Raw genomic sequence first — 27,016 nt, 5'->3', positions numbered from 1 at the left:
AGGACGTCTTAAAGTGTTCACGTGGGATTTAAAGGTACCGTGGATGGTTGCAACGGAAAGATTGAATAAATTTGGGTATGTAATGGAATAGGCGTGTCTCGTATCAGGCAGTTTTGCTTTGATGAGTGATTTTACCCAGATTGTACAAGTCAGAAACTTCTCCTCTGTTGGTAAGACGTACAATCCAACATTAGAATGAATGGATCGAGATCATAAAAATTTATGCATGACTGTTGGTGCAAGGGATTTGACAAAAAATTTGAGAGTCAAAGTATGAAACAAAAAAGTATTCTAGGTTTGTATGGTATATTTATTCAACCATCACTAGTAAATATTTACAAATAAATGAATTCCATTGGACCAGGTTCTTGTCTCTCTAGACCTTAAATCTACTATGGACTGCTGGGGTAAAGTTCTGCTTTTGGTTCATACAAATTAATCTATCTACCAGTCTTCTTTGTAACAAAGAACAAAGGAAGAGCACCAATGTCACATTGCCATTCCAAACAAATGGGACAAATAGTATCGTTCTGTTAGGAATTTAACTGCCTGACACTATGAAACCCAATGTGCAACAGTCACTCAGAGCTTGCACCAATCTGATGGGTGGAATGACGAGACAAATATTTGACTTCATTGAGCAACAAGAAACAATGCTACTTATGCCTGTATTATCCAATTTGTAACTCATCTCACACAAATATCATTTTTCCCTTGCTTATATCCCCTACCTCAACTTGTATATGCCCACTATTGTTCCTTATAGAAAATCTCATTCACCTGCACATCTTTTTGTCAAAGTATTGATCTTGTAAAAGGAATTATTTTCCATTGATGTGAGTAATATCTATGTTTGAATGCACTACTGATTTTCAAAAACTAAAAGCATCAAATACCATGAGGATTTCACATGATCTGGAAAAAGTAATTAGCATACAGCCAAAAATATGTGGGTAGAAGGAAGCTACACAGATGAAATAAATAGCTGTCAATATATCTTTTTTTTTAAAATTTGACAGGAGTGAAATAATACATGACCATAAGAATGCAAATGGTTGCATCACATTGTTTTAAACATAGTCTTACAAACTCCCAGAATTCAACTTGAAAATTCTAGCTATCCTATCCACCTCTGAATGGGAGATTGGGGGCCTTTCATCTTTTTTGTCTTTATAATATTGTTTCCTTTTTGCAAATTTCTCAGTCAGGTTTTCTTTTGTGCATTGGTTGTTTCTTGTATGTTGTGAATAAGCTAACAGCTTGGAATGTGAAGATGTGTTTGAGGTTCCCAGTCTAAGCGCCCTCATAGACTCCTCTAGTTGTTCTGAAGGCATGAAGAAATTTGGCAACATAGCACTTGTCTGGCGGTGAGACAGAGGGTATCTAGGTAACGAGTCTTGTATTACCATTTTGTTTGGAGTTAAACTGTTATTAGATGCATGTTCATTTGAATAGGTTTCCTTAATGTTATCATGATTAGATGTAATTTTTCTGCCTGCAGCAGAAATATCACCTGATTCAATACTGGTCAATCTAGTGAAATCTTCACCACTATCATTACTCTTAATGCTGTCATCAACTGACTGTTTTCTTTCAGCTTCACTTGACATCACATCAACATCCATGTTTTGTTCATCCTTATCACCAAAAATACTGGAATGATCATCATTCCGGTCACTCACTTTATTTTCTGTCTTTTGAAAGTTTGTAACAGTAATTCTCTCCAGTTCACCAGCTGTATGTCTGTTACTTTTTAATCCAGAAGGTACATTTAACATGCCAGGCTTTTCAGCCTGGCTCAAACCTGAGTTTTCTTCTTCTTCACTGCTGAGCCAGCTGTCTTTCAAATCAGCAAACCTTGTGTCATTAGTGTTGTCCTGAACATACCCGCTAACTGAAAAGTCTCCTGAAATATCAGTGAGGGAAGGTTCCCTTTTCAAAGGTGGCCAGCAATCTATGGTAACAGATAACTGGTTCTCCTCATCAGGTAAACTGTCCAAAACTGAAGTATGTTCTAGACATTCCTCTCTACATTTTGCAGAAGGTTCTTGAAGTTCACAATAGTTAGGTATTGTTGCCCCACTATCCAGCACATTATCTGCAGTTCTTAGAGCAGTTTTTTCATTATCAACAAAGCTACTGCTTTGTTTCAATTCTGGGGTCAGTTTTGGAGAGGGCAGTATGTAACCATCAATTCTGACCTGAGTCATGTGTTTGCCATTCAACCCCATATGTTCATCACAATTCTCTTTAAATACAGCTTCAGCCAACTTTCCTTCCAAGACATTACCACTGCCAGTCATGTTTTCAGTTCTCAATGTTCTTGAAGATTCTAAAGGAAAACTTACTGTTTCATCTCCACCAGAAAAAAGGCACTGTGGGTGGAGAGTGGCCCACAAATCTTCCCGATTGTGGCCGTCACCATCACTGACAGGATTTGATCTTAATTTGACAGTTAAATTTTGCTGAAGAATGTCTAGTTCCTTCATATTATGCCTAAAAACAAAAGATTGATCAATGAACAGAGCAGTAAAATCAAGATTGCAAAGCAATAAAACACCATTCATACTTAATTCATGTCTTCAGAGGTACATGGAGAGAATTACATGTAGACATAAATTATATCAATGCGAGAAGATAACTCTGTATCTATTAGTGGGCAGGTAATGTTTTGCTCACTACATAGCTCTACGAAGTTCTACCACAGAAACTCTGTAAGCGCCACGCCAAGTAAAAGTACTGTAGAGAACTATCATCCTAGATCTACATTGTAATGGTTACAAACCTTAGTTGAGACATAAGTAGAGATGACGAACAACCTTAGACTCTGCTCTCGTTTCTCCATCTGTTTGTCCCTCCTTAAATCCTTCCATTGTTCTTCAGAACATCCTTGCAACGACTTTACAGAGGGATTGCCTCCCTGAGTTTGCTAATTAAATCATTTGCTCTGTGATTCTTTGGCACAGGTTTAGATAAAGGTTGCCTACGGGGACATAGCGACATAAATAACTGGTGCTCGGGTTGTCATGAATTTAGACTTAACAGTAGTCATTCATAGATAGTAGTGCTTGACCTGCACTCTTTGAAAACTACGTTAAAATTGGCATACAAGGAATTTCCAGAACAAACAACAACACAACCAAACAAAAAATAACAAACCTCCAACTGCGGGAAAACTACAACCTAATTCTTGTTGACTGAGATGAAAAGGTCCACATGTAAACATGACAAATTATGACACATGATATCTCCATAGCCACTTTAAGGAAGTTCTAGATACAAGTTTAAATTAATTACAGTTTGTGACAGTACCTCCTTTCCCCCATTCAATGGTGTACAATCAAAGAAAACAAAGTGCAACATTTCACAGAAGAAAATCAAGAGGAGGTGAGACAAAATGCGTTAGAAATAACATTGATCGATGCCATTTCAGAATAGGGAGATTGTAATTGTAGTGTGTTGGCCAATTTTTCACTGACTTAAGTCTTGAACAACACATGTTATTACAATAATCATAAATTTCTTCTACATCCTGCTTTGGTATGTGGCTGTGTGTTATTCTTGAACTTGTGAAACTTCTTGGGGGAGAGAGGATTCACAGGAGAAATGCCACCTGGAAACCACATAGATACACAAATATTTCTGGTCACTGGAGTGAAAATAAAACCATAAGAACACTTTCACTGACACTGATTAAAATATTTTTGCAGTGTAGTCACATAAGTTAAATAATTAGTGACAAAAAAGTTACTTTGTGGACTGAGTAATTAAGAAAGCTCAGGAAATACCTATATCTCAGTCCATTAAACTTAAACAATCAAAACTGCACATGTTGTGTTAAGTGATTCAGGCATTCATTCTTTCTCTGAAAGGGGGAGGCCAGTTAATTATTGTTTACATAGGGACGAGTACGTATTTTCACTTTTGTGATTATTTGAAGCACTACAAAATTGCTGAACTCAAAATGGGCTGTTTACAATAATAGCCGGAAAGGGAGACTTTTCAATAACATGCTACATGTCTTCAAGAGGTTTTCAATCAAAGTAAATACATGAATATGTTTCCCTATAATGGTGTTAATCATTTACCTTAATCTGTCCTTGACAGTCCTCCGTTGAAATCATTACATTGTACCAGCCGATGAGCTGTCGCATACCAGCTAACAGTGGTGATAAGTCACATGACACAGACCCAATCAAACGGTCCCTCACCAGAACTGTCTACCTTAGGTTCAAAAGACTCTGATTCTTTACTGTCTAGGCCTGTGGAAAATAGATTAGAAATGATGTTTAAAATCTCTTTTTTTCTCTTGATCATTATACTACACAATTCAGAAACTCCCCCTCCAAGCAAATGAATGTTTTCTTAAAGTTGCCTCTTACATCAGGGTTCACCCCCTTTTTCAGAAAAATCTGAAGGACTTTTCCAGGACTTTTCCAGAATTCAGATTGATTTTTCCAGGACAACAAATTTCACCATAATCCTTTTCATCACCAAGATTTTAAAATCAATTCTCCTTACATACGTTCTACATACATTTCTTATAACATAAATCTGACCCATTTATTGCTCACAAGTAGATTTCCAGGACTTTCCAGTCCTGGAAAATGTCAAAATAAAATCCCAGACTTCCAGGTTTCTAGGACTTGTTTTTTTCTAGGACCCTGTTACATATGACTTTAAAATCTTTGACCATGGACTGAGAACAACAGACAAACTGTTGGCTCCTCAGGTGAATGATTAAATCTCATATCTCTCTATATTCTACTATTCATTTACCTTTCTGAGCTTCTGAGGTATGCCACACCTTGAACTGAAAATCCTAAACATATCCAAAACAAAGATTTTCAAGACACAAAATTTAATGTGCCATAATGTCACTTAATGTGTATAGCAAAGTATGTAAACAAGACTGACTCACACAGCTACCAAAGCCTATCCTCATTTGTACAGTATTAACCATCTGTATAGTGCCTTGACAAATCTCTTTACTCTCCTGAGTGAGGAGAGGCATGTTGAGAGCCCACTGTCTCCCACAACACAATGACCCTAAACAGGGAAATATAACCCCCACAAAATCCCATTTTTCATAAGATCCCCTCTGAATGTTAAAGGTGAACCCTTCTCAACAGTAAATAAAAACAGACTAGCAAAAAAATTAAAAAAAAAAACAAATACCAACAGGGCTTTACCTGTAATTTAGTTGAAGAGTAAGTGATTCTCTCCAGTTACTGATACTCCCATCTTGGACTGGATGAACACACAACAACTGGTGTGGAAGCTGGGGATATTGATGATAGCGTCTGATAAGACCCTTACACATTGGCATTACTCTGGAGACAAAGGAAGCAACACGTAAGACTTCAAAAATGACATCTCTGCTATAGGCAATTTTACATCTAGTCCTCTGTAAGGTGGCTTCCTACAAATCAGAAAATAACAGTGACTGCTTTTAACACTTCAGAATAGTAAACGCAATTACTATGCCATAGCAGAAATATTCTTATGTGTAAGACCATGCTGGGCATATTGCAAGATTGCAACAACCTATAATTGATGTAGAGTTACTGGTTAACAAGAAAATTGTTTTTCCATTGTAACCAACTGATACCTGTTATCACTGGTTCCGGAACAGTAGGGAGGTGTAGTGCTGTTCAATTATGACATGAGCCATGAATGTCTCATCACTAGCTTCAGTGACTGTCAGCTGTCTGTTGGATTGTTGCTGCACCATTGGTTCAACTGATGACACCTGGTCCTGATAGGGAATTTTGTCCTGCTATCTGTAGTTTGATCCTCATGAAGAGAACTAGCATCGATGGATTCAGCAGAGCTTAAAGGCTATACAAGATCAACCAAGTAAATAATAATTAGAAATAGTTTACAAAAGTCAACATTCCAACTAGCACTCTGTAATACTTCTTCCAACATTTCATTGATTTTATTGGACACACCACATACTCCTTTAACCATTAGGTTGTTTGCATTTTTCTGAAAAAAGAAAAACTAAGAAAACTGAGAAAAACTGTCTTTGTATAATACTTACATCATCTAAAAACTAAAAAAACTGTCTTTGTATAATACCTAAATCATCCAAAAACTAATGATCAACTGATGCAGGCATTACTGGCATTTTAAATACATGCCTCCCACCACTGTGACCTAAGTTCAATTCCCAGACCCGTTTCACATGTGGGTAAAGTTTGTTGTTGGTTCTTGTCCTTGCACTAAGGGTTTGTCTCAGGTTCCTTAAGTTTTCCTCCCTCCACAAAAAACCAACATTCCAAATCCAACTCCATCTGGAAAAAGTGAATAAGAGGAGCCACCTGCTGGAATGTCTAGTGCTATGTTCCCATTCCCATTTCCCATTGCATTTTGATAAAAAATCAGTGTGAAATTTAAGCATAGACAGTTTTGAAAACATGCCACAGCTTCATGTGAAACATAATTTACATTTGGCTTTGAAAGCATTGCCTCTCCGATAATAATAAGATGCCATAAATAGCTGTTTATAAAGACCAGAGTTGACAGGTTGCCATGCTATTTTCAAAAATTAATACAAAAATTAAAATTTGTGTTTATTAACAAAACTTACTGAGTGTCAAAGTGTTGAAGACTTACCTCATGATCACTGATATCTCCAACCTTAACAAATGACTGAACATGGATACATCCACCAAACAGATTACTTGCCCAGATCTGAACAGTGGGTACAAGCCACTGGAGAACAATTATATGATTAATAATCACATGGAAAAGAGGTTGTCTTATTGAAAGAAATTTCGTGTAAACGAATAGTTAGAGCAAAAAGGAAATGTACAACCTTAACACAGACAATGAGGAAAAATGCAGAATCTTGGTAGAAGTGAAAATTCTCACCCTATTTGCCTATGTTTCCTTTGGTTGATGGCAAGTAAAGATGACATGTCTACATAAGCTGATCCAACCAATCTATCCCTCTTTTTAGAGTTTGTGTCTGCAGTTTGCCTCCCAATGCTAAGCCATAGCTGGATCTCCAAAGACTCTTCCCTCATGTGCCAACTAAAAGAGTGTGATGCTGGTAGTACTATTTCTTTAGAGTGTTTCAGCTCACATATTAATTTACCATCACCACAATCTTTCACAGAGGACATTCTAGAGAATATGGGAGCTGTAATGAATAAAAATTAGAATAATCTTAGCCTTTTAAAGAGACAATAAACTGAAAAAGGCTTCTAGTTTTCTTTCCTCAATTTGTCAACATAGAAAAGTCGGAGTGACAGCTATTCCTAGGAGTTTTTGCATTAAAAAAAAGTGTGTGCTAAGTATTCTTTGAAAGACTCCAACCATTACATCCTAAACATGTTGCAGTAGAAACCGTTTATCCCAATGGAACACAACTGTGAAGTGTTTAACACCTCCCTAGTGCATATTATGCAGTTACCTTTATTGTGGAGTTTATATCTGGCATAACCTTTCATCTTAGGCTTATCTGTATTCTTTTCTGAAGCACTAAAGGTTTTACTTCTGATAAAGGAATCCATGCTGAGCTGATTTTTAAACAAAACGTCCAGTGCTCATTCACAGAAGGCTCTTCTCTGTCCAACCAGACTTCATTACAATCTACCTCAGGTGGAGGAGACCAGCCAAGTCCTCTCGATATATGAATGATGTGGTCCCTATCCTCTGTTTTGGAGAAAGAAATACCAAGTTCCAACCCTCCAACAACCTTGTTGATCTCATTATATGGTGAGGCATCATGTGTGTCCTGTTCCCCTGGCAAGTGTATCGGGAACCATCCTTTCACACCTAATTAAAAAAATTACCTTTAACTAGCAGAGGCACTCACATTAATTAAGAAAAAAAGAAACAAGAAAAGGAACAAGAAAAGGGGCAGTAATAGCTATGCTGAACAGAACTTCTTTGAAACTGCTGATGTGTCTCTTCTGGGTGTTAGCAGAACATCAAGATCACTCATGTTTATTAATAATTGTATAAATGTGAGCACATTTGCACACTCTAAGAATTGTTCTTATAATTTGAGAGGCTAAAGAACAAAAATTGAAAGAGTCTGACCAACTTGGAATGAAAAAAACTCTATATAATACTATATTGTTGACCACTCACCTGTACTTACTAGAGTTAATAACAGCTTGTGTTTAACCAAGAGTAAATTATCTGCAAAACTGTAAGTTATTCCCAAGCTAAAGCAGTCTATTTATTACTCCTGAACCAAAATTAATTATCAACTTCCCCCAATAAAATTGTCTGCAAACCTGTGTTGTAAGCAAGAAGTTTTACAAGTGGTACTCTAGCCACTCCAAGTAATACATCCCTCTGACTTCCAAAGTTTTTCTCTGTTTCTGATGCACCCAGATGGTCACTCCTCCTCTCTCGTGACATTTGATGCCTGATTGTTAATTTAAAGTGGCACAAAAATTTTATGGAGAATTCAAAGTACACTTGGCCAAAAATACATCTAGTGTCTAACTGTTGTAAATCAAAAACATTATCATCATCCCTCTCCCCATTTCACCATGACATTCCCAGGATGTACAAAATAGACGGCTTTTAAATTACATGTGGAACAAGTTCCTGATTAAAGCTCTTCAATTTCATCAAATTCCTAACAAAGCTATTTAGACAAATGAAAATGGTTAACTTTCCCATATCTCCATGTCTGTGGTGGTATTTCAAAACTTCAGATCAGTGCCCAGTCTATGCTATGTGGTTTCCAAATAGTTTATCATGTGTAATTTCAAAAGCAAATGCTAAGTTTGGAACCTCTGTGAAACTTACCAAACTTCAAACATCACTTCAGAATCTTCAAGTTGTTCAGCTAAACTCAAATTTCCTCTGCCATTTACACCAGATGGTGTAAATAATAGCAACAGGATGTCTGCATTATATGAAAACTCAGGGCTGAATGTCCGTGCCACAGTCCTTGTTACATATTTGTGCTTCTTTCCAAGTGGGAACTGGATTACTAAGTAAGCATTCACACCAACCTCTGCAGGGTATGACAGGCTGGGGTTGGATTTGGCATGAAGAACTGCTGCTGCCTACAACCAAAAAATGTTGATGGGACATATGAGGTGTAGTGTTTAGTGTCTGGACTCCACATCAAAAGCCCTGGGTAGGTCACTGTGACAGGCAAAAGTCTTATACTGCCCTCTCCACTAAAGATAAATGGGTCCCAATAAACTGTCATGCAAACCTAACAGATTAAATGGTAAGCCTGCCATGGACTGGCATATTGTGGCTCCTTCTTAGTGTAGAAGATACTGGACACATTATGGTGGAACACCACCTCATTAAAGTACTGTTTTTATTGTTTTCCTTATTCCTTTGTCATTTTATTTTATTTTTTACATCAACTGCCTACTTAAATAATTAACTATCAAGGCCAAATCATTAAAAATCATGACAAAATTACATGAATCCAATAAACCTTTAGTTAAAGCCATGTTTACTGAAACGTTGGAGAAAGCAGGGAAGTTTCTTTACCTGTAGTCCACAAGCACGGAACACTTTTAATGATAACACACATGACTATCATCCTCTTTCTGTATTTCTGTTACAAGCCCCACTTTCACTTGTTTGTACTTGACGGTAACATCAAGCAAACCAGTGTCTTGTACTCTAGTCTGTCGCATACCATCTATCTCATCTCCAGAAAGAACTGCCAGTGGCAGGGAGAATGTCTGGATATTAGTGTCACCTTGTTTCTGCATGGTTACCATTGCACACAGCTTGGCAAGAGGCAGACTTGCCTAGCAAGACAAATTAATATAAAATTAAAAACAAAAAACTAATGCATTGCTTCAATTTATGTTCTAACATTAGACTTTAGTAAATATCTAAATTTTTCCAGGGTCAAATGCTTAAAATGTGTGTGAGATATTTTGAAACCAGAAGTTTAGTACCAAAAACACAGGATGCCTTTGAAAAGATCACTCTTTTGATGTAAACAGTTGTATTTGGTAGAAACAGTTGCCTAAATACAGCATATGTTATTGAAAGTTGTAGAAAACAGACTAGGCAAAATCTTCCATGGTCTCTACCATCACTAATCATAGACTGAAATAACTTTAAAATATTCAAAACTTTTGTGCAACTCCTCTCTGACACCTTGTGGCTTTACTTCAAACAAATAAGAGAATGGACAATAAAAATTGTGTAAGATTTGATGAATGGGAGATATTCTTTGGCTGTATTCAGAGCCCATGTCAATAGAAAACATTTATTCTAAAAAAGATAGCGACGAACAAGATTCTCTTTTGAAAGAAGATAGATATTATTGTAAATTTGAACCTTGGCCACCATTTGGTCTCTAATGTTTGGGTAGTAGTATCTTCTCCACAACTCAAAAGGCACCCCACCAGACCCTGAGACAGAAGGAACAGCAACTTTTGAGCCAGTGAAAGCTGCCAGTAAGTGTTTCTGAACAGGAAAACCACAAGGAAGCTTGAAAGTATGTCTTGCTGCATCATGAAATACTGGATCAGGTAAACACAGAGTGGTGGGAGTACGATGAGGCTGAAGATCAAAGATTCCTTGACAGGTAAAAAGGAATGGCTTTAGAAACACTGACAAAATAAATATGAATTCCTAATTATCAACATTAGTTGTGCAAATACTGTTTTAATCTGTCACTGCAATACCGTTGAGCATTGCATGAAAGACAAATAGAACCCTATTAAAGTACAAAAGCAGATTAGAACCATTAATATGTTCAACCTGTCAGTAATCTATGAATTGACCAATAGAAAGAAATTATGTAGCTATCAACACATTTACTGTAACTGGAAGTCAATCTTTAGTAAGTAATAATTTACAACCCTAAAATTACACCTACCACTATTTAGTGAAGATTCATGTTCCACTTGGCTCTGGAATGGAAAGTGGTATTGAACAAACAGTCTGTTTCACCCAGACAGTGCTCCCAACACAGACAGACCTCTGACATCTTCAACCACAATCTCAAACTGGTGTTCAACTACCATGTAAAAAATGGAAGGGAAACAATTATCAATTGACTACGTATACCTTTAAACTTCACTTCCCTGCCCTGGTGTTTACTTATTGTATCATTACATTAGGCAAGTAAACATAACAGCCTTTTTGGACACAGTAAAAATAATTAGGAATATCTTTCGAGATTCACTTTTTACTTGGATCACTGCCAAAAGGGAAACTCAAACCTTTGGGTGAGACATAAGTTGCAGAAGAAAAAGTAAGTGGAATTCATAAAGTGCTCTGTCAAATAAAATAACTATTTCTTACTGAGTTCTTGATTGCTTGACATTTGAGCACTGTGACTTTCTTGTCCATCTCTGAGCCTTCAAAATTATTAGTACAAATAAAAAGTTACCTCAAAGACAAAAATTAGTTGAAGAGTGTACAATATTGTGTTCTCTTTTCCTTGAAAGAGTTCTGAAAAAACAGGTGAAGAATGGGCTGTGGGAAATTAAAATGAATGAATATCACACAATTAAATAAACATACAAATAAATGAGTATTCAATTTGGGAAATTAATGTTTAATTTTCCTTGCTTGTACTACATCAAAATTGAGCTATAATATGAAAATTATCTCATTTCACTAGTATTTGTTGAGAGAGCCACTTTCAAACTGGTGACTGCATGGAGAATAGGCTAGTGGCTGCATGAGCAGCAATCATCATTATTAGAAGAGTAAAGTCAGACAGGAGAGACGCTTCATGCACAGCCTAACACCAACCTTTGAAGATCTAAATGATGATCTGGGCGTGGCTCCATCCCAAATGGAACTTCCCCACCACACTTCATTGACAAAATGGCTCCAATCTAATGTTGTAATAACAAACAGCAGGACTCAAGAAAATAAAAGACCTTCATGATCTTGCAATTTCTAAATCTTAATTACCTAAAAACCAAAATCATTTGTTGATGGATCTAGCATAATTATCCTCAACAGGATGAATGCAGTGATTTAATCCTAAGCTATGAAGCTGTAAATCAAGATAATTATTGGCTCACAAATGACGTACAACTTATAGGTTAGCTTCGTGGCTTGATTGGTTGAGAAATGCATGGACAGTATACAAAGCTGGTTATGATTTCAAATCTTGCTGAAGCCTCAGTCTTTAAAAAGTTTTTTTCTTTCTCTTTCAATTTTAAAATCATCTCTTCCAAAGATATTTATCCATAATGTATACCAGTAACATGGCAAGCTTTTCCAGTCCTTTCTTTAAACATTACTTGCTTTTGCTGAATATTCCAGATTCTGTCACTACGGTAAATACACCAGCCTAACTAATCGATATTGGTCACTCGCAACACATAGACACCTAGTTTAAGATTTATTGAAGAGGAACACCTTTCTTGAAAAAAATTTATACATTCTCCTGAACATCCATGGCATTCTTTGCAAATTTTTCCTTCATGCAATGTAAATATGATCAAACCACATCTTAAGAAAAAAATGTCATCACCTGATTCTCTGAGCCCATTGCAAGGACAACCCTTAGCTGGCCATGGTGTGTATGAGAAAATGGGTTTGTTACGGGACACCACTCATCCACTGCTATCACAGGATACTGAAAAATATATGGCACCTCAGCATTCCATCCTAACTACAGAATAATTAAATATCTAAATGTATGATATCTAATCATTCATGTAATATTTCATTACATGGTAAGTCAAATCCTTAAGAAAGTTTCTACTGGTAGACAACACCCAAACTGATGTTCCATCAAAATATTCATCCATAAGCAAGCATCAGACAGGAAGGATAAGAAAAAAGGTTATTCTCATGGTTTTTTTTAAACTGCCTTTGCCCTTTTTCTCAATTTCATGTGTGACTTTAAGGAGGAAGTCTTTTTCTATCAGTTTCTATAGAAAAGAAAAATGCATGCACCACTGGGGAATTTGACAGGTCACAGCAAGGTAATGTTAATTTGGAGCCTATCACTGGTGACATAATCTAAATATTGGACTTAACATGGCTGAGTAATTTTGTATAACAGTAACTAATACATTTATCAAACAAACTAAATTATAACATCTGTTCAACAGTAGTGACCACCTAATTCAGTTGCTACAACATCAGTAAAAAAGAAAAAACAACTGCACACAGTTTACCCTTCATGAATCTTTCATACCTCTAGTAATAAATATCACTTACAGGTAACTGTTCCTGTTCATTTCCTATCCAACTTAAAATTGTAGAGCAAAGTGTAGAGGCCTTTTCTACAGCATTTGGGTGGTGACCATTGTATAACCTGTATGATTACTCATTTCACTCACCTTGGACTTGAGAAGTGTTTTTGTGATCTTGTGGTCCCTGTATGACAGGTACAGTTGGTGTATAGGTAACTTCACAAGCCCTAATAACTAAGAAAACAACACAATTGACTAGAGGTAAACCTATCTTCCAAAAGTTTAGTTTTGTAAAAAGTTTTAGAAAAGTGACGACAGAAAATTATTGTTACCAATGGTAATTTCAATCATAATTTGCAATAACTTATTCACCTTGTCTCCTTGGTCTTGTGGCCCAATTCTGTTCCAAACTTCAATAACCATAAAGTTATTACACACTCGCTGCAATAGACTTGATGTTAACAGCACTGGTGCAACCTAGGCCACAAACAAAAATACATCACAGCAATATTTGAGTGAAAGTCATAATGGCCCAGTAGTTACTGCATTCTGGTCAAATCATGCATTGTCCCCCTAAATGAGATATTTAAATTCCACTCTACCTGATTTCTACACCCACAAGTATAAATACATGCTAGTAAATGTCAGGGAGACTTTATGAGTTGCTAGGGGAAGGGGGGCGGGGAAGATTACCTAATACCTAGGGTGAATGGTTGATTTTATTCCAAAACAGTGGGACAATGTAGCGCAAAAAGATGATTTAACAATTGCAATATTTTCCGGTGTGAATCATGTGCAAGTTCGGAAGTGAATAGCAAAGGATATTTGGAGTTCTAATACTTCATTATCATTGTTCAACTGATTTCTTAATAACTAAAACACTTTCATAACATCCAAACAGTTAAAATAATCAATCAATGTCCTGCGGCACTGCCAACTAACCTGTTTGAAGCCAAATGATGGATTTGATTCACCCCAACATACCCTTGATTTCGACACCTCTTCACACCAGAAAGTTCGACATATAAGGTAAAGGTTGTTCTTAACAACAAGACCAGTCAGAGTATCTTGGTTTACACGGTAACCTTGTTGGGTGAGTTGTTTTCCTTCAGGTATCCATAGCAGGCTGTATAAAGTTAAAGGATCTCTGTCGTACTGAATACCATCTTCAAGATTACCATCTTTGAGAGAATGCTTACTTGATGTCTTCAGAATTTCTTTCATCTCAAGAGGTTCCACATCCGAGACCTTCCCAACATTCTTTACAACAGTATAAGCAGGTCTTGCAGTATGCATATGCTCAGTGGTAGTGAGTGTTGTTGTAGTTGGAAGTGGAGGCTTTCTGTTCATGTTGGTCTTCAGATGAACTTTCTTTCCATCAGCCATTAACTCTACTTTCACCTGCAGGACAGTCAAACAAAATTTGATGAAGATATGTAAGTATCTAACCAAAGATACAAATCTAAAGGAAGTACTAAAATGTACACTTACTGTGAAAATAAGAATAAAAAGAAAGAAAATGAATGTAAGAATTGAAAGAAATGCAAGTTGTTAACCAGACAGTGAGCCTATAAAAGCAATCACACTTGGCAAAGTTATAGCTTTAATGTGACCAAACTCACAGAGAAAGTCAAATCAGAGAGAAAAGTTATCTTATTTATGCTAGTGACCAGGGATGTCACTGGTGAAAAATGGCCCCCTTATAAAACTAGAAAAGAAAGGCAAGCAAAACTTATCTTGGATTTGGCTACTGTTTATTATTCTCCTATTAGTTGGAATAATCTTCAAAACCATGCTTATACTGTATGGTTAGGTATTTCCTTGTACATTAATTCTTGGTAAAGCTCTGCTGATAGTTACTGGTTGTTTCATACCCACAATCATTTTGTAACCAGTCTTTTTGTACCTAGCAAGGTTGTTTCATACCCAAACTAATAAAGTATGTTTCCATGTTAAGTATGTTAAAGTAAGGTTGGTTTCTTCTTGTGAATAGCAACATTACCTGCATTAAATAAGTTTTGCTAATGTGGTGTCCATTGTTAAAGCATGACCACTGAGTGCATTCAATTTACATCATCAACTTATTCAACAAAACCAAATCACCTAATGTAAGGCCTGAAACTGATAATGGGGATCTGGGAGTCGTAAGACAGAGGCATGATAAGACTAAGACTGTTTCTATCAGAAACATATTGTTTTTATATTTATTTATTTTAATTATTTTGCAAGAAACTATCTCGCTCATTCGAGCTGGTATTATTAGGAAAAGTCTCTAGTATAAACAATACCCTTTTCTATTTAAAATATCTCAATTACCTTGCGCCAGGCAATAAGGTTTCAAGTATACAAAAAAATTTTGTTTGTATCTTTAATACTCCCTTTACTAACTTGTTGTACACAACAATTGACATCTGTTCATTTGTGTGAGGTATTCTGAATCAATGTAATTTAAAAGGGGTAAGAATCAGGTAAGAATTTATCAGTGGTTTGGGTACAAACCAACTCAAACTTAGTACACATCAACTGCATTAATTTGGGTATGAAATGACTGGATACCCTGCTGATGAATGCTTCCTTTAACAAAACAACCACTGCAGTAAATTTGCTGTTCATATCTATGTAGAGAACTTGGTGGACAGTGACTTTCTTAAAATTATTGACATACAAAATGGCAATTATAAAGCTGAAGCTTAGCTATCTTACCAACAAAGGACCACATGATTCACTGAAGTCATGTAAAGAGGACCATGAGTAAGAGGATTCTTTTTCTTTAGAGTGAAGACCACATTTGATTTGCAGCAAAGCAGAGGAGCTGAGAGTGTTAGACTGAAGAACTGTCTTCAAAGGGAATGTTGCCACTCCAATAACAACTGGCTACAATCACAATTAATCAACACCCAAAACAGACAAATAATTAAAAAAAGGGTCTATTTATAACACCATAACAATTACTGTATTAATCAAAACTATGACAAAATTCTCAAACATGATTGGTTATCACTAGCCTGATTTGAGCACTAATAGGACAGTATGAGCATCATGCTTGTAATTGGATAGTTGAAATGTCATGCCTGTGTAAGAGGACAGTACACATCATGTACATGTGCTGTTGTTGCATATTCTGCTGAACAAACTGTTGTTTTTTTATTTTTCATGAAATAGTACAACAGATGTCTAGTTTCTTTCTCAAATTTTGTCATGGTTTTGATTAGGTGGTAACTGGACTTCATGTCATCCAATTCTGCTTGTAATCATGCTCATTAACAGGTTGGATTTTGTTAATCTCTCATATGATTTCAGACCAAATTGGACTCGACTCAGTCCTATTACCATTATAAATTACAGTCACTGAGTAATAATGAAGTACTCTCAACCCTTACTGTCTTTTCATTACACTATCCTATATTACAGATGCATTTTTGATGAGTGAACTCAACATTACTGTGAGAAAGGCTGGGAAGAAAGGGGCAGTCCATATGTACAAGGATGGAGAAAAGAAAGAAAAGGAAAAAAAGGAAGGAAAAAATTTATCTCACTATTATACATCTAACACTTTCACTAACACTGAGATAAACAATTGTTTTTAGTTCATACTACAAAAAAAAATATATATATATATATATATATTTTAGTTTATTTCTCTCAATATACCAAAAAATGATCAGAAATTAAACTCTGACACATGATTTTGTCCCCTCTGAGAATCTGAGGTGAATAGAACTTGCTAATCACTTCTGAACTGGCCAATCAGTACAAGAAAAAAAGCACTCTTTATCCCTATGGTATAAAACTTGTTATTTCACTTTTTCAAAAATTCAACAATATTATATCCAATGGTACAGACATTCCTAGCCTTTAGGGAAAAACATTTCGTTACTTGCAACAGCTCAAAATTTTACTGTCTATGTACTACAACTATGTTATCACTTAAATTCTACCCTCAGTAAATCATTTATACAGCATTGTTTTGTTTCACAATACTTGCTTCATAAACTACATCAAGAATGTGGCCAAGCATTCTGACCACATGCTTTTAATCTTAGCTGTCCACTACTGAATGTGCCCTTTTCTGATCAAATGTTAAAAGTGTCAGTGGACGAAGGGCACATACTTCGCAAAAGGAAAACTTACTTTTCTTTGTCTAGACTCTCTGAAGTAAAGTCGGAATGTCAGAGGAAGTCTCCACCAGTAATCTATAACAACAGAATTAAACAGCAAGGGGAATACAGAACGATGGCCAAATAGCACCACTGTAGGAAAAAAATTACATTCAACAAATTGTTGCAATACTGTAAGACATGTTCTCTAACTTTTAAAACTAACATTCATAATGTGAATGCATAGATTACTCTTGAGTGACACCACTGACACACAGAATGATGAATGAGTTAATTTTGTTTCTTGGAAGGTCAACAATACCCAGCATGTGTGAAAAAAATATGCTACTGTTTTTCTTTCCTTTTTTTGTCAGTTGACCTGTTGTTTATCATTCTTGTAAATATCATATGACAACAAGAAGTACTCTTACCTGGTAAGACCCTGATATCATTTAAATTCATGAGTTATTAATACCATATGCACAAACAAGAGTCTTGACATCAGTGAGCAATATGGTATTGAAAACAAGTGTTAAACATGTCATTAGACTCTTATAGGCTCTAATATGAAATGCTTTTTCAATATCAAACTCAAGAAAGCTAGGTAATCTGATACACAAAAGCAATAGCTCTCATCTCAGAAATTTTTTCAAGCTTAAGCCCCTGCTATCTTTCTTGGTCATACCTCAATTACACTGATATCTAAATGACAAGAAAATTGAAAGGAAAAGACTTGTAAAAGATACATATGTAATACTGCTTATGAGTCTTTCACTCACCTCTGTCTTGAATTCTCTTGGAAGCAATTCTGGTTAATTCTGTTGCCATGGTGATATCTTGGTCTTGACCACGTGTTGGGGTTGAGGTTGGGAAATTATACTCAACAAAGAATGTTCTGAATTAATAATAATAATAATATGGTGAAATGAGGCATTCCCCAGAAAACCCCACATATTGATGTCAAGATCACTACAAGTTTCTTCATCTGGAAATAGCCATACTGATGGTTGCTGGATAACATTCTAATAAGTAGACATGTGAGGCACCTTGACTCAGTGAGACTCAATCAGGAGTTATGTTGAAGAGAACTACTCACTAGAGAAAAAATGTTAGGTAATTGTATAAAAGGTGTTAGTTATGGTTGATAGTATTCATAGTTCAACCCACACCCATGCTAAAATGCAATTTACAACTTACCTGACCAACCTATTACTTGACTTTTCCCTAACCAGCTCACTTGCACTTACCCAGGTTTAATGGTTTCATTTGCAATCTGAAGACTATCCACCATGACACGTGCTGCATCAACTCTGCCCAGAGCAGTAAATTTCTCAGGACCAAGGTTTTCAATGAAGGCATCAGGATCTATCCTTGGTGGCTTCCCATGCAATGGTGCTGATGTAAATGAATCACTTGACATACAAAGTACACTGTCTTGACCATCATAGGAAAAAATTGCACACTTTGATTTATCTCAAGTCAGTTCGTAAAGAGAAGTAACAATATTTACACTTAATATGGAAAAAACCACAGTTTAATTTGCTGATAATGCAATGCTTCTGCTGAGTTACATTGACAAAGTGCTAAACAAACTCTTCTACCTCAGCTTCAACAGTATTATCATCATTTCATTTGATTCGCAATTTTATTAAAGTCTCAGCAGATAATCTGTTGTAATGTAGCAGAGTAAAACTACAGTGGTCAGGTAATTAAGTTTAGGCAGCATTAGACTTCTGTTTGCATAACCTTATTTTGCTTCCTGTATCCCTAATCCCTATGAATATCTACATCATACTGAACCCAGAGACCTACCTCTAGAATCTTCACTTGCGTCATCAGCACTGCTCTGTTTTTTATCAAGGTAACCTAAACTAGGAAGCTCATCATTTCCTCCAGGGTTTTGTACATGATTCACTTCCTTCCCAATCCTTGTACTGATGTCTCTAGATGCTGTCTTTGGAGATCTCTTCTTGCTTATTGCTTCACTTAATACCTTTTTAGAATGACATAAATGTTTATTAGGTACTACAAATATGATAAACATACTTATTATGGTTATGCAAGTAGCTTAGAATGAATTCAATGAATAATGTAAATTTTACTAACATTAAGTAGAAAACTCTAGTTTTCAACATCCATCAACAAGCATGGTTCTCACTTGTGAAATTACAATCATAATTATAAACATAACCACTATGACTGAAGGTTAATAGAAACATAAAGCTGCATCGATCATAATCACATAAAAAATCTGATCATTTTCTTACAATTAAGATTTCCATGGACATCAGTGGGAAGTATGCTGTAATGGTTATTATGCTCTGAATTGTGCTAGTATGATATTTTTATTACAATAAAAATGTAAAACATTAAAAGGAAAAAACAAGGGTATCACATTAACACTTAACACTTTTATCTTGACATCAAAATATTAATTTTCATTGCCACAATAAATCTTTAAATATAATTTACCAGTCCCATGAGCCCGAGTGTTCAATGGTCTTGACAAATTACACCAACATTAGTCATGGTATCACATATAAAACCATACCTCCATTTTATCAAAGATTAATTTTACTTTAGAACTCAAACTTGTAACTTGTACCTTTTCAAATTGATCTTCTTGCAAGGGATTTTGTACACTTTTGTCATCATCAACACTACCATCATCATAGTTGTCTTCATCAGTGACAACTGTATTATCTGAATCTGTATCTGACTGTACTATCTGAAAAATGTTAAAAACTCTATTGATCAATTATTCAAACCTAGTATTTATTTGACCTCACCATTTAGTTAAAGATAGTCTGTGAATGATTATTTTTCTGTGACTAACTCACATCCTTACACTCTCTATGACATTCACAGGTATCTACCTACTTAGTAGTACAATAGCTGTCTGAATCTGCCGCCCTTAACATAGCAAGTGTAACCCTGATAGAAGTGATATTGGTGCCTCAACCCCTTACAAGCTTTGTAAATTACATGTATCTAAAAGTACTTCTCAGAAAGATAACTTTACAGCCTAAAGCAAGAATTAAGATTCTTGGAGCAAGGTACAGTGATATTGTAAGGCAATGCATGAGAAGTCAAAGAAAATTTTTTGGGGGGCCAACATTCCAAAAATAGCCATGTGAACCCTTCTCTTAATTCTTAACTTCACAACTTTATCTGTGTTTTGAATGACAATGTTGTTAGCTTACTTACTGAGTCCCAAAGGCCACTGAATGAGATAATCACAGATAATGTATCTAGCAGGGTGAAACATTTGTAATGTAAAGCCTTGTAACTTACTGGGGTGGTGTAAAAAAGATCTTTCAACAGTGTGTCATCATGTAGGGGATCCCCTGGCTCACTAACTATGCTACTGTCAGGGGAGGAGTTGAGTGGTTCGTCCAGATAAAGCTTTTCATCTTCACCAAGAAGCAAGTCCACAGCTTTGTTATTATGTAAAAATACTGTCTCAATTACAGAATCCTCTTTTCCTCCAGACTTGACAAGTCCATGCTTGATTTCAGTAGAAGTAAGAATTTCCTTAAGGAGTTTGCCAGATGGTGCATTCCTGAATATGCCAAGTTCAAATATAAGCTCACTGCCTACTAGAACAGAATTGTCAAAGTTTGCCAGAACTTGGAGTGTTGTACAATTATATATATATATATACACATTTTTCTTTGTTTACTGAACATAGAGTGGAACACATATCCTCTTATTACTGACAGCACAAGGGCAACTGAACTTTAAACTTTGTTGATACAATTTTAAGCTTAGTATTATCACTGACAGTGAGTTAAGTTCCCTTCTAAAGTGTTCATGCAGTTACCCTGAACCTACCTTCTTTTAATTGTTGTATAGAATAAATGGATGATTCCTAAATGAAAAGCTAAGATTAAACTTGTTTGATCTATGATTCCTTTAGCATTAAATTTATTATTAATAATAATAAATTTTATTTAAGTGTCAATACACTTAAGCTATATGAGCTAATTGGGGACAGTACTAACTGAATTTTAAACACTCTTAGATTGCTTTAAATATTTGACCGTACACAAGTTCTTGATTGCTAGATAGTTATATTCTTGATTTTACCACAGTAGATGTATACATTTTCACCTAAAGGTTGAATATAGATAAGAAAAAAACTAGTGTAGTGTTAAATATCAATTGATGTTATAATTCAACACAATGTGTTAAAATATGGGAATATCTGAATGACAGCATATACAAAAACTTATTGATGGCACTGTCTCTGACTAAGAAACGGGAAGTTTTTTAACATAACTGACATTACAGACAATAACCAAAATGTAGACTGAGATTTAAAAACAGTGTTATGGACAAACCTGTCAAAAACAACACTTGCTCCTCCAGCTTCGTCTTCATTGTTGGCCTCATCTGCCGACATTACCATTGCCTCCCTTAGCTTCTCCCCTCGATGAAGTAATACACCAATCAGATCAGAAGATTCATTTTGACCTCTGTGGGCAATGTGAAGTGGTTCGCTTGATTTGGTCAGCTCTTTAGATCTCACTTTAGTTCTGAGATCATCTGAAGACACATTTTAAGTAAAATCAATTTCTGACACAAAATTCACTGAGGCTCAAAATTGAGTTTGGATGAAATTTTTTACTTCTGACTCTTATTCATCCAGAGATTATGTGGAGCAAAAATTGAGTTCACAAACAAACAAATTGCCATTTTGTATCCATTTAAACAAAAAAACATGGAAAGAGAGTCATTTAGAGCAACCAAAGGAAAACAGTTTACACCTAAATTATATCATGCTAGTTTGTAAACATGTCTTTTCCGAAGCATAAGGAAGGACACTGACCAATACATGAACCTTGTCAGTAACCTGATTGTTTCTTGCCTGTTCTTGATGTTGAAATTAGTGATTGTTCTGCAGTGTATTCAAGTCTCTCTGGTGAAGTGAGAGCAAATTTCACACCCTAAAAAAAACATACTAGGTGTTAACAAAAAATTAATCTTCAATTTAACTATGATTTTTCAATTGATACTCATTATGATCAAACACACTGAAACAACTGTGACCCCACAAATAATTTTTTCTACCAAAGCTTCCTTACAATTCACCTATATGTGTATAGTTTGTTGGTTGCTATTATCCTCAAGTCAAACTATACTTCACTTCATGTTATTGTGAACAGGTTCCTTAAACACAGAAGCCACTAAATTCCCATTGTCAATACCAAATGGTCCTGAGCAAAGTTGGTAATTGGGCCCAAATCTTGGAAAAGCCTTATTTTTTCAGGTCTCTTTTCTCTCAATTTTTTCCAAACCAGTTTATGTATGAACATTTTTCTTCTCCTTATTAACACTATCACTAATGACCTTGGCAGGCACTGCAGGTGGCATGAAGAGATCCATGTCCTCTGTCCACTGTCTTGGATGAGGGATTGGTTCAACTGGATTTAACAGGGATGGGGGAGGAGTTGGCTTGGCATCACTCTCATCAATAGCCTGTCTTTGTGCATCTATTTCCATGTCTACAGTAGGTACCAGAGAAGATGACAGCTGGCTGTAAGCTGCTGAAAAGTTCCATGTGTGAAATATTTCCATGTTAATATTAAATGCATTGAATCTTACCCAGCAGCAAGCAAAAAATTATAACTCTCCTACTCTGGCTAGAACAAACCTCCTTTGGTTTAACTATCAGTGGTACTTAGTGTTGTTGTAAAAAATATATTCATTTGGCAAATGATAAAGCTATAACAGTTGTAAAACAAACATGCATTCTAAATTTATACGACATTTGAACTGTCTCCTACCTGATGTTGACTCAAATCTCAGAGTAATGTACAAAATAGCCAGCTTTTCACTAGGTAATGTTGTAGACATAACATTAAAAAAGCTAGAAAAAGAAGATAGCTTGTATCAATTTTTGTGGCAAAGGTGAACAACAGAACAGTTGAAATGGGAAAGTTGATCAGCAGTAAGAATATGACAACTACTGACAATAAACAATGCCATGCTTGAAGTGTGTGTGATGTGTACCACTCGGTTATCATATCTTTTCCTAGTTTGAGACATCTTGGTTGAAGAACTGCCTCTAGCAAATATCATTTCCAGTACCAGAACATTATGTATTCTTTACATGATGCATTTTGCTGTCCAGTAAAACAAATAGCTACTGATAAATAACCTGGACTAACAAAACACTTAGGGTGAGTAATTTGTCTTTTACATTACTATTTCATGACAATGAATGTTAAGGCCAGTGATCGTTTTTAAACCAGCGGCTAATATCTTGGCTGAAGCACTTGTAAATTTTGTCATGTTTTGATACATACCCCTGGATGGGAGTGCTTGCTGACAGTGTTGAGACATCAACCAGTCTCACTCGGCCAAGTACTATAAGTGATGGACCATGAACTACCTCAAATATCAGGGCTCCCATATCTAAATAAACATATCTACAAAGTTCATTCCAAACATGTCAGAGAACTGGAAATATATAGATTAATTTGTAATTTGCTTGGCACAGTAGTTACTCCCACGATTTTTTTTTCAAGTTAATGATGAGTTCCAGCACTTCTCTTTCCTACACCAACTCCTGTACTGAAATAATAAACAAACCTACAAGGACAATGAAATGTAATTTATCCCTGCATCATTGCTTTGAAATGAATCATATTTGGTATACAAGAAATGGTCATCACACCAGGAGCCCACCCATTTAACAATGTAACAGAAGAAAACAATAATTGAGTTATAATTTTTTCCTTATGAATCACTCACCATTTAAATATGCACTAAATTGTCTTGGACCACTGCATACTGCATATCTTACACATGTCAGCCTTGTGTAATCTTTTGTCTGTTCATCTGCCTTGTCATCTAAAGGTCTGTATTGTTTTGATTATAATATATAAAAATGTAATAAATTTGTGGATTAGAATTCCAATGAACATTGGTAGGGTAACAGGTCCACAAACTTGGTAAGAGAGGGACTCTACTAATGAAAGTATACCTACAGAACTAAGAGGTTTCATGTGAGTGGATGTTCACCATTTTTTTCCATATTTTAACCCTTTTATACTCCCTATCAAAATATGATTGTTAATTCTCCCTATCTGCTACACGTTTCCTGGTAAATTACACACAAGAATTTGGTGTTAGATCAAGGCAACAACTTCTACCTGATAAGTTTCAGTATTCTTATTACCTGTTTGCTGGATGATGCATGTATATTGTTGGGAGAAGTTACATTTCCATCACTTTTGGGAGTTAAGGGTTAACTAAATTAAAAAAAAACAAAATTAACAGCCTACCTTAACAGTACACCATCACCATCTTCTCCCCACCATCTGAGTCGTACTTGGACATCTGTTGGATACTTTTGAACAATCCAGTGAATTCTTGGCACAGACACTCTTAAAAAACACCTAAGGTGACCATCTACAGCAGGGGGGAGACTGGTCACCACTGGTATTCTGTCATGATCAGACACTGTGCTTGTTGGGGTACTGGAAACTAACAATGAACATAGAGTAAAATGATTGTTTAGAGTTCTGCTAGAAAATAATATTGAAAAGAGGTCACAGTAGCTAGTAGTACTTGTTGATAACATCTTCTTGGTGTTTACACCTTTAGCACATTTTCCAAGGTAGAACCAATCATGCCAGATAGGTCAAAGTGATGGACCATTTGACAGGTAATATAGGGAGAAAGGTCAATAATAGACAAAAGTACAAATAAATGATTGCCATGTATTCCTCTGTATTACTGTAATTTACTAAATGAAACTAAACAAAACAAATCAAATGAAATTCTGTAATTTACTATAAAAAAAACTCTGTAATTTGCAAAACAGAAATCTGTAATTTACGAAGTAAAAAAAATCTGTATTTATGTGAAAGAAGACTTCCACTATTAAGCTGTAAAGTGCACATCCATTTTGAAGTATTAGTATGCACTGTACCTGTACTGTATATGAGGTATAATCAATATAACTAATCAATGACTAATAAGAATGCATGACATGACATTTTTGTTGCAGTAAAAGGTATATGTATCATATTTCTAGATGAAATATCTTTCTAGATAAAATATCATATTTTCTGGGAAAATAAAACTGACCCAAGTTCTTTGCCATTCTTGAATGTCAGGCATGTAATTACAATTTGAACTGCATGCTAAAACCTTTTGGAGGAATGATATTTGAATCTTGTTTGTTTTTTTTTTTTTTAACCAAAACATCTGCGACAAAAGTTGGTATGACCTTTTCACTCTTTAACTCCCACTCTTTTTAATTTGTTATGAGAATTTGGTATTAGATCAAGACAATAACCATGAGGTGGCCATGGTAAGGAATTACACAAAAGCTCTGCATTGGTGGATGTTCCTCTGCACCAATAATACAAAACAATACATGAGCATTATTGACTAGTTTAAAAGACAGTTGATAGATAGTACAGCAATGACAAAATTGCTTCGGTGTCATTTTCCATCAGTAAATAATGTTATCACTCTGGCTACAGATCTGTCATTAATTACATCATTGTTTGGCAAATCACCAAATTAAACTCACATTAGGATATGAACTTTATTCGTTTGTCTCACGTTGGAGTCACTTTGGACGTTGATTGCACCATTTAGACTGCAATACTGCTAATCTTCATCAGGTGATGAGGTCGATTGTTTAAGTGTCGCTCTGTCATGTTCTTTTATCCTTTCTGGCATTGATCTCCCCATTTTACCGATATAAACTTTGCCGCATTCACGGATCTTGTAAACAACACCATTTCGTTTTTTTGGTTCCAGAGTGTCTTTAGGTCGCACTTAGTGCAACCTAAGGACCCTCTGGAACCTGAAAAAACATTCAAAGTGACTCCATTGTGAGACAAACAAATAAAGTTCAACCCATATCAATACACCACGATGAACTAATAACCACATATTTTATTACATTAAACTCACGTTTTACTCAGAATTAGAGGAGGTTAACTGAGATGTATGGCTCGCAAAGAAATAACATAAAACCAAAACTTCGATACCTTTCCATACAACCTCGGTTGCCAGTACCCCTCCCCTCAACTATTGAAGTCAAGTAACAACGCCAATTTCAGTTAGAAACCTACCAGAGCCTTGCTCTTTCTTGGTTGAGTTGGAGCTCGTCTTCGTCTTCTTTCCAGCCTTTCTCTTGGAGTTTATCATCTCAAGTTCTTAAAATAGCTTTTAATCTATCTGTTTGTGAAGGTAATCATGCTGTGAAGTAAACAAGGGGTGGAACAAAGGAACTTAGTACTAAAGCAAGTTGAAGTTCGATTTTCCCGCCATGTTTATTACCCGAGATTCATGGTGGCGGAGATCATTTTATATAAGAAGCCATAAATTGTCAACCAACTTGGTTACTACAGGCGACGACCAGAAAGGCCGGTAGATTATTCCCTCTTTTGCGGTATTTTCACGAAAATGGCTTTCTTCGATGATAGAAATGAATCGTTGACGTTTTAGTGCCCCCCCCCCCCCATTCAATTTAGGTAGAGATGGCCTTTTATGGTCATGAACAAAAAAATGGAGTAGCATCGGTCGTCACTCCACGAAATGCATACTAACGGTAAACATAGCGTTCATGGCTTTTGGTTTGCTGAAAAGCTCCGTCCCATCTTTTATCACCGGTAAATTGGAAGGAAGTTTGCATTGTGGTCCTTCTCTTGCACACTGTGACAACTTCACCGAATTGCCCAGTTTAACAATGTATTAGGAGGATGTTACTCCATCCCTCCCCAAAAAAAAGGATAATGACAATAATAATAATAATAATAATAATAA

The 27,016-nt window shown here is 35.8% G+C and overlaps 1 protein-coding gene across 1 annotated transcript; it reads right to left on the bottom strand.

The window, feature by feature from the left end:
• Window positions 1–289: 289 nt before the first annotated feature.
• On the bottom strand, window positions 290–26,529 carry LOC131793325 (C2 domain-containing protein 3). Its single transcript, XM_066161831.1, is given in 39 exon segments — window positions 290–2,496; window positions 2,786–2,819; window positions 3,508–3,581; window positions 3,583–3,612; window positions 4,087–4,220; window positions 5,193–5,314; window positions 5,886–5,991; window positions 6,622–6,692; window positions 6,695–6,720; window positions 6,880–7,150; window positions 7,424–7,501; window positions 7,504–7,788; window positions 8,256–8,389; window positions 8,779–9,041; window positions 9,487–9,521; window positions 9,524–9,752; window positions 10,294–10,535; window positions 10,838–10,978; window positions 11,266–11,321; window positions 11,722–11,807; window positions 12,455–12,559; window positions 13,272–13,358; window positions 13,497–13,601; window positions 14,067–14,525; window positions 15,828–15,998; window positions 17,256–17,374; window positions 18,001–18,116; window positions 18,469–18,655; window positions 19,034–19,214; window positions 19,827–19,949; window positions 20,516–20,783; window positions 21,565–21,769; window positions 22,077–22,170; window positions 22,574–22,770; window positions 23,011–23,093; window positions 23,533–23,641; window positions 23,981–24,087; window positions 24,514–24,715; window positions 26,323–26,529. Coding segments are annotated over 39 exon segments (6,825 nt in total). The 5' UTR covers window positions 26,399–26,529; the 3' UTR covers window positions 290–1,082.
• Window positions 26,530–27,016: the final 487 nt, after the last annotated feature.

The sequence above is a fragment of the Pocillopora verrucosa genome, chromosome 14 (assembly GCF_036669915.1).
Source record: "Pocillopora verrucosa isolate sample1 chromosome 14, ASM3666991v2, whole genome shotgun sequence".
Taxonomy (NCBI): Eukaryota; Metazoa; Cnidaria; class Anthozoa; order Scleractinia; family Pocilloporidae; genus Pocillopora; species Pocillopora verrucosa.
Note: the sequence above shows the minus strand (reverse complement) of the source record. Positions and strands in the feature narration are given on the sequence as shown.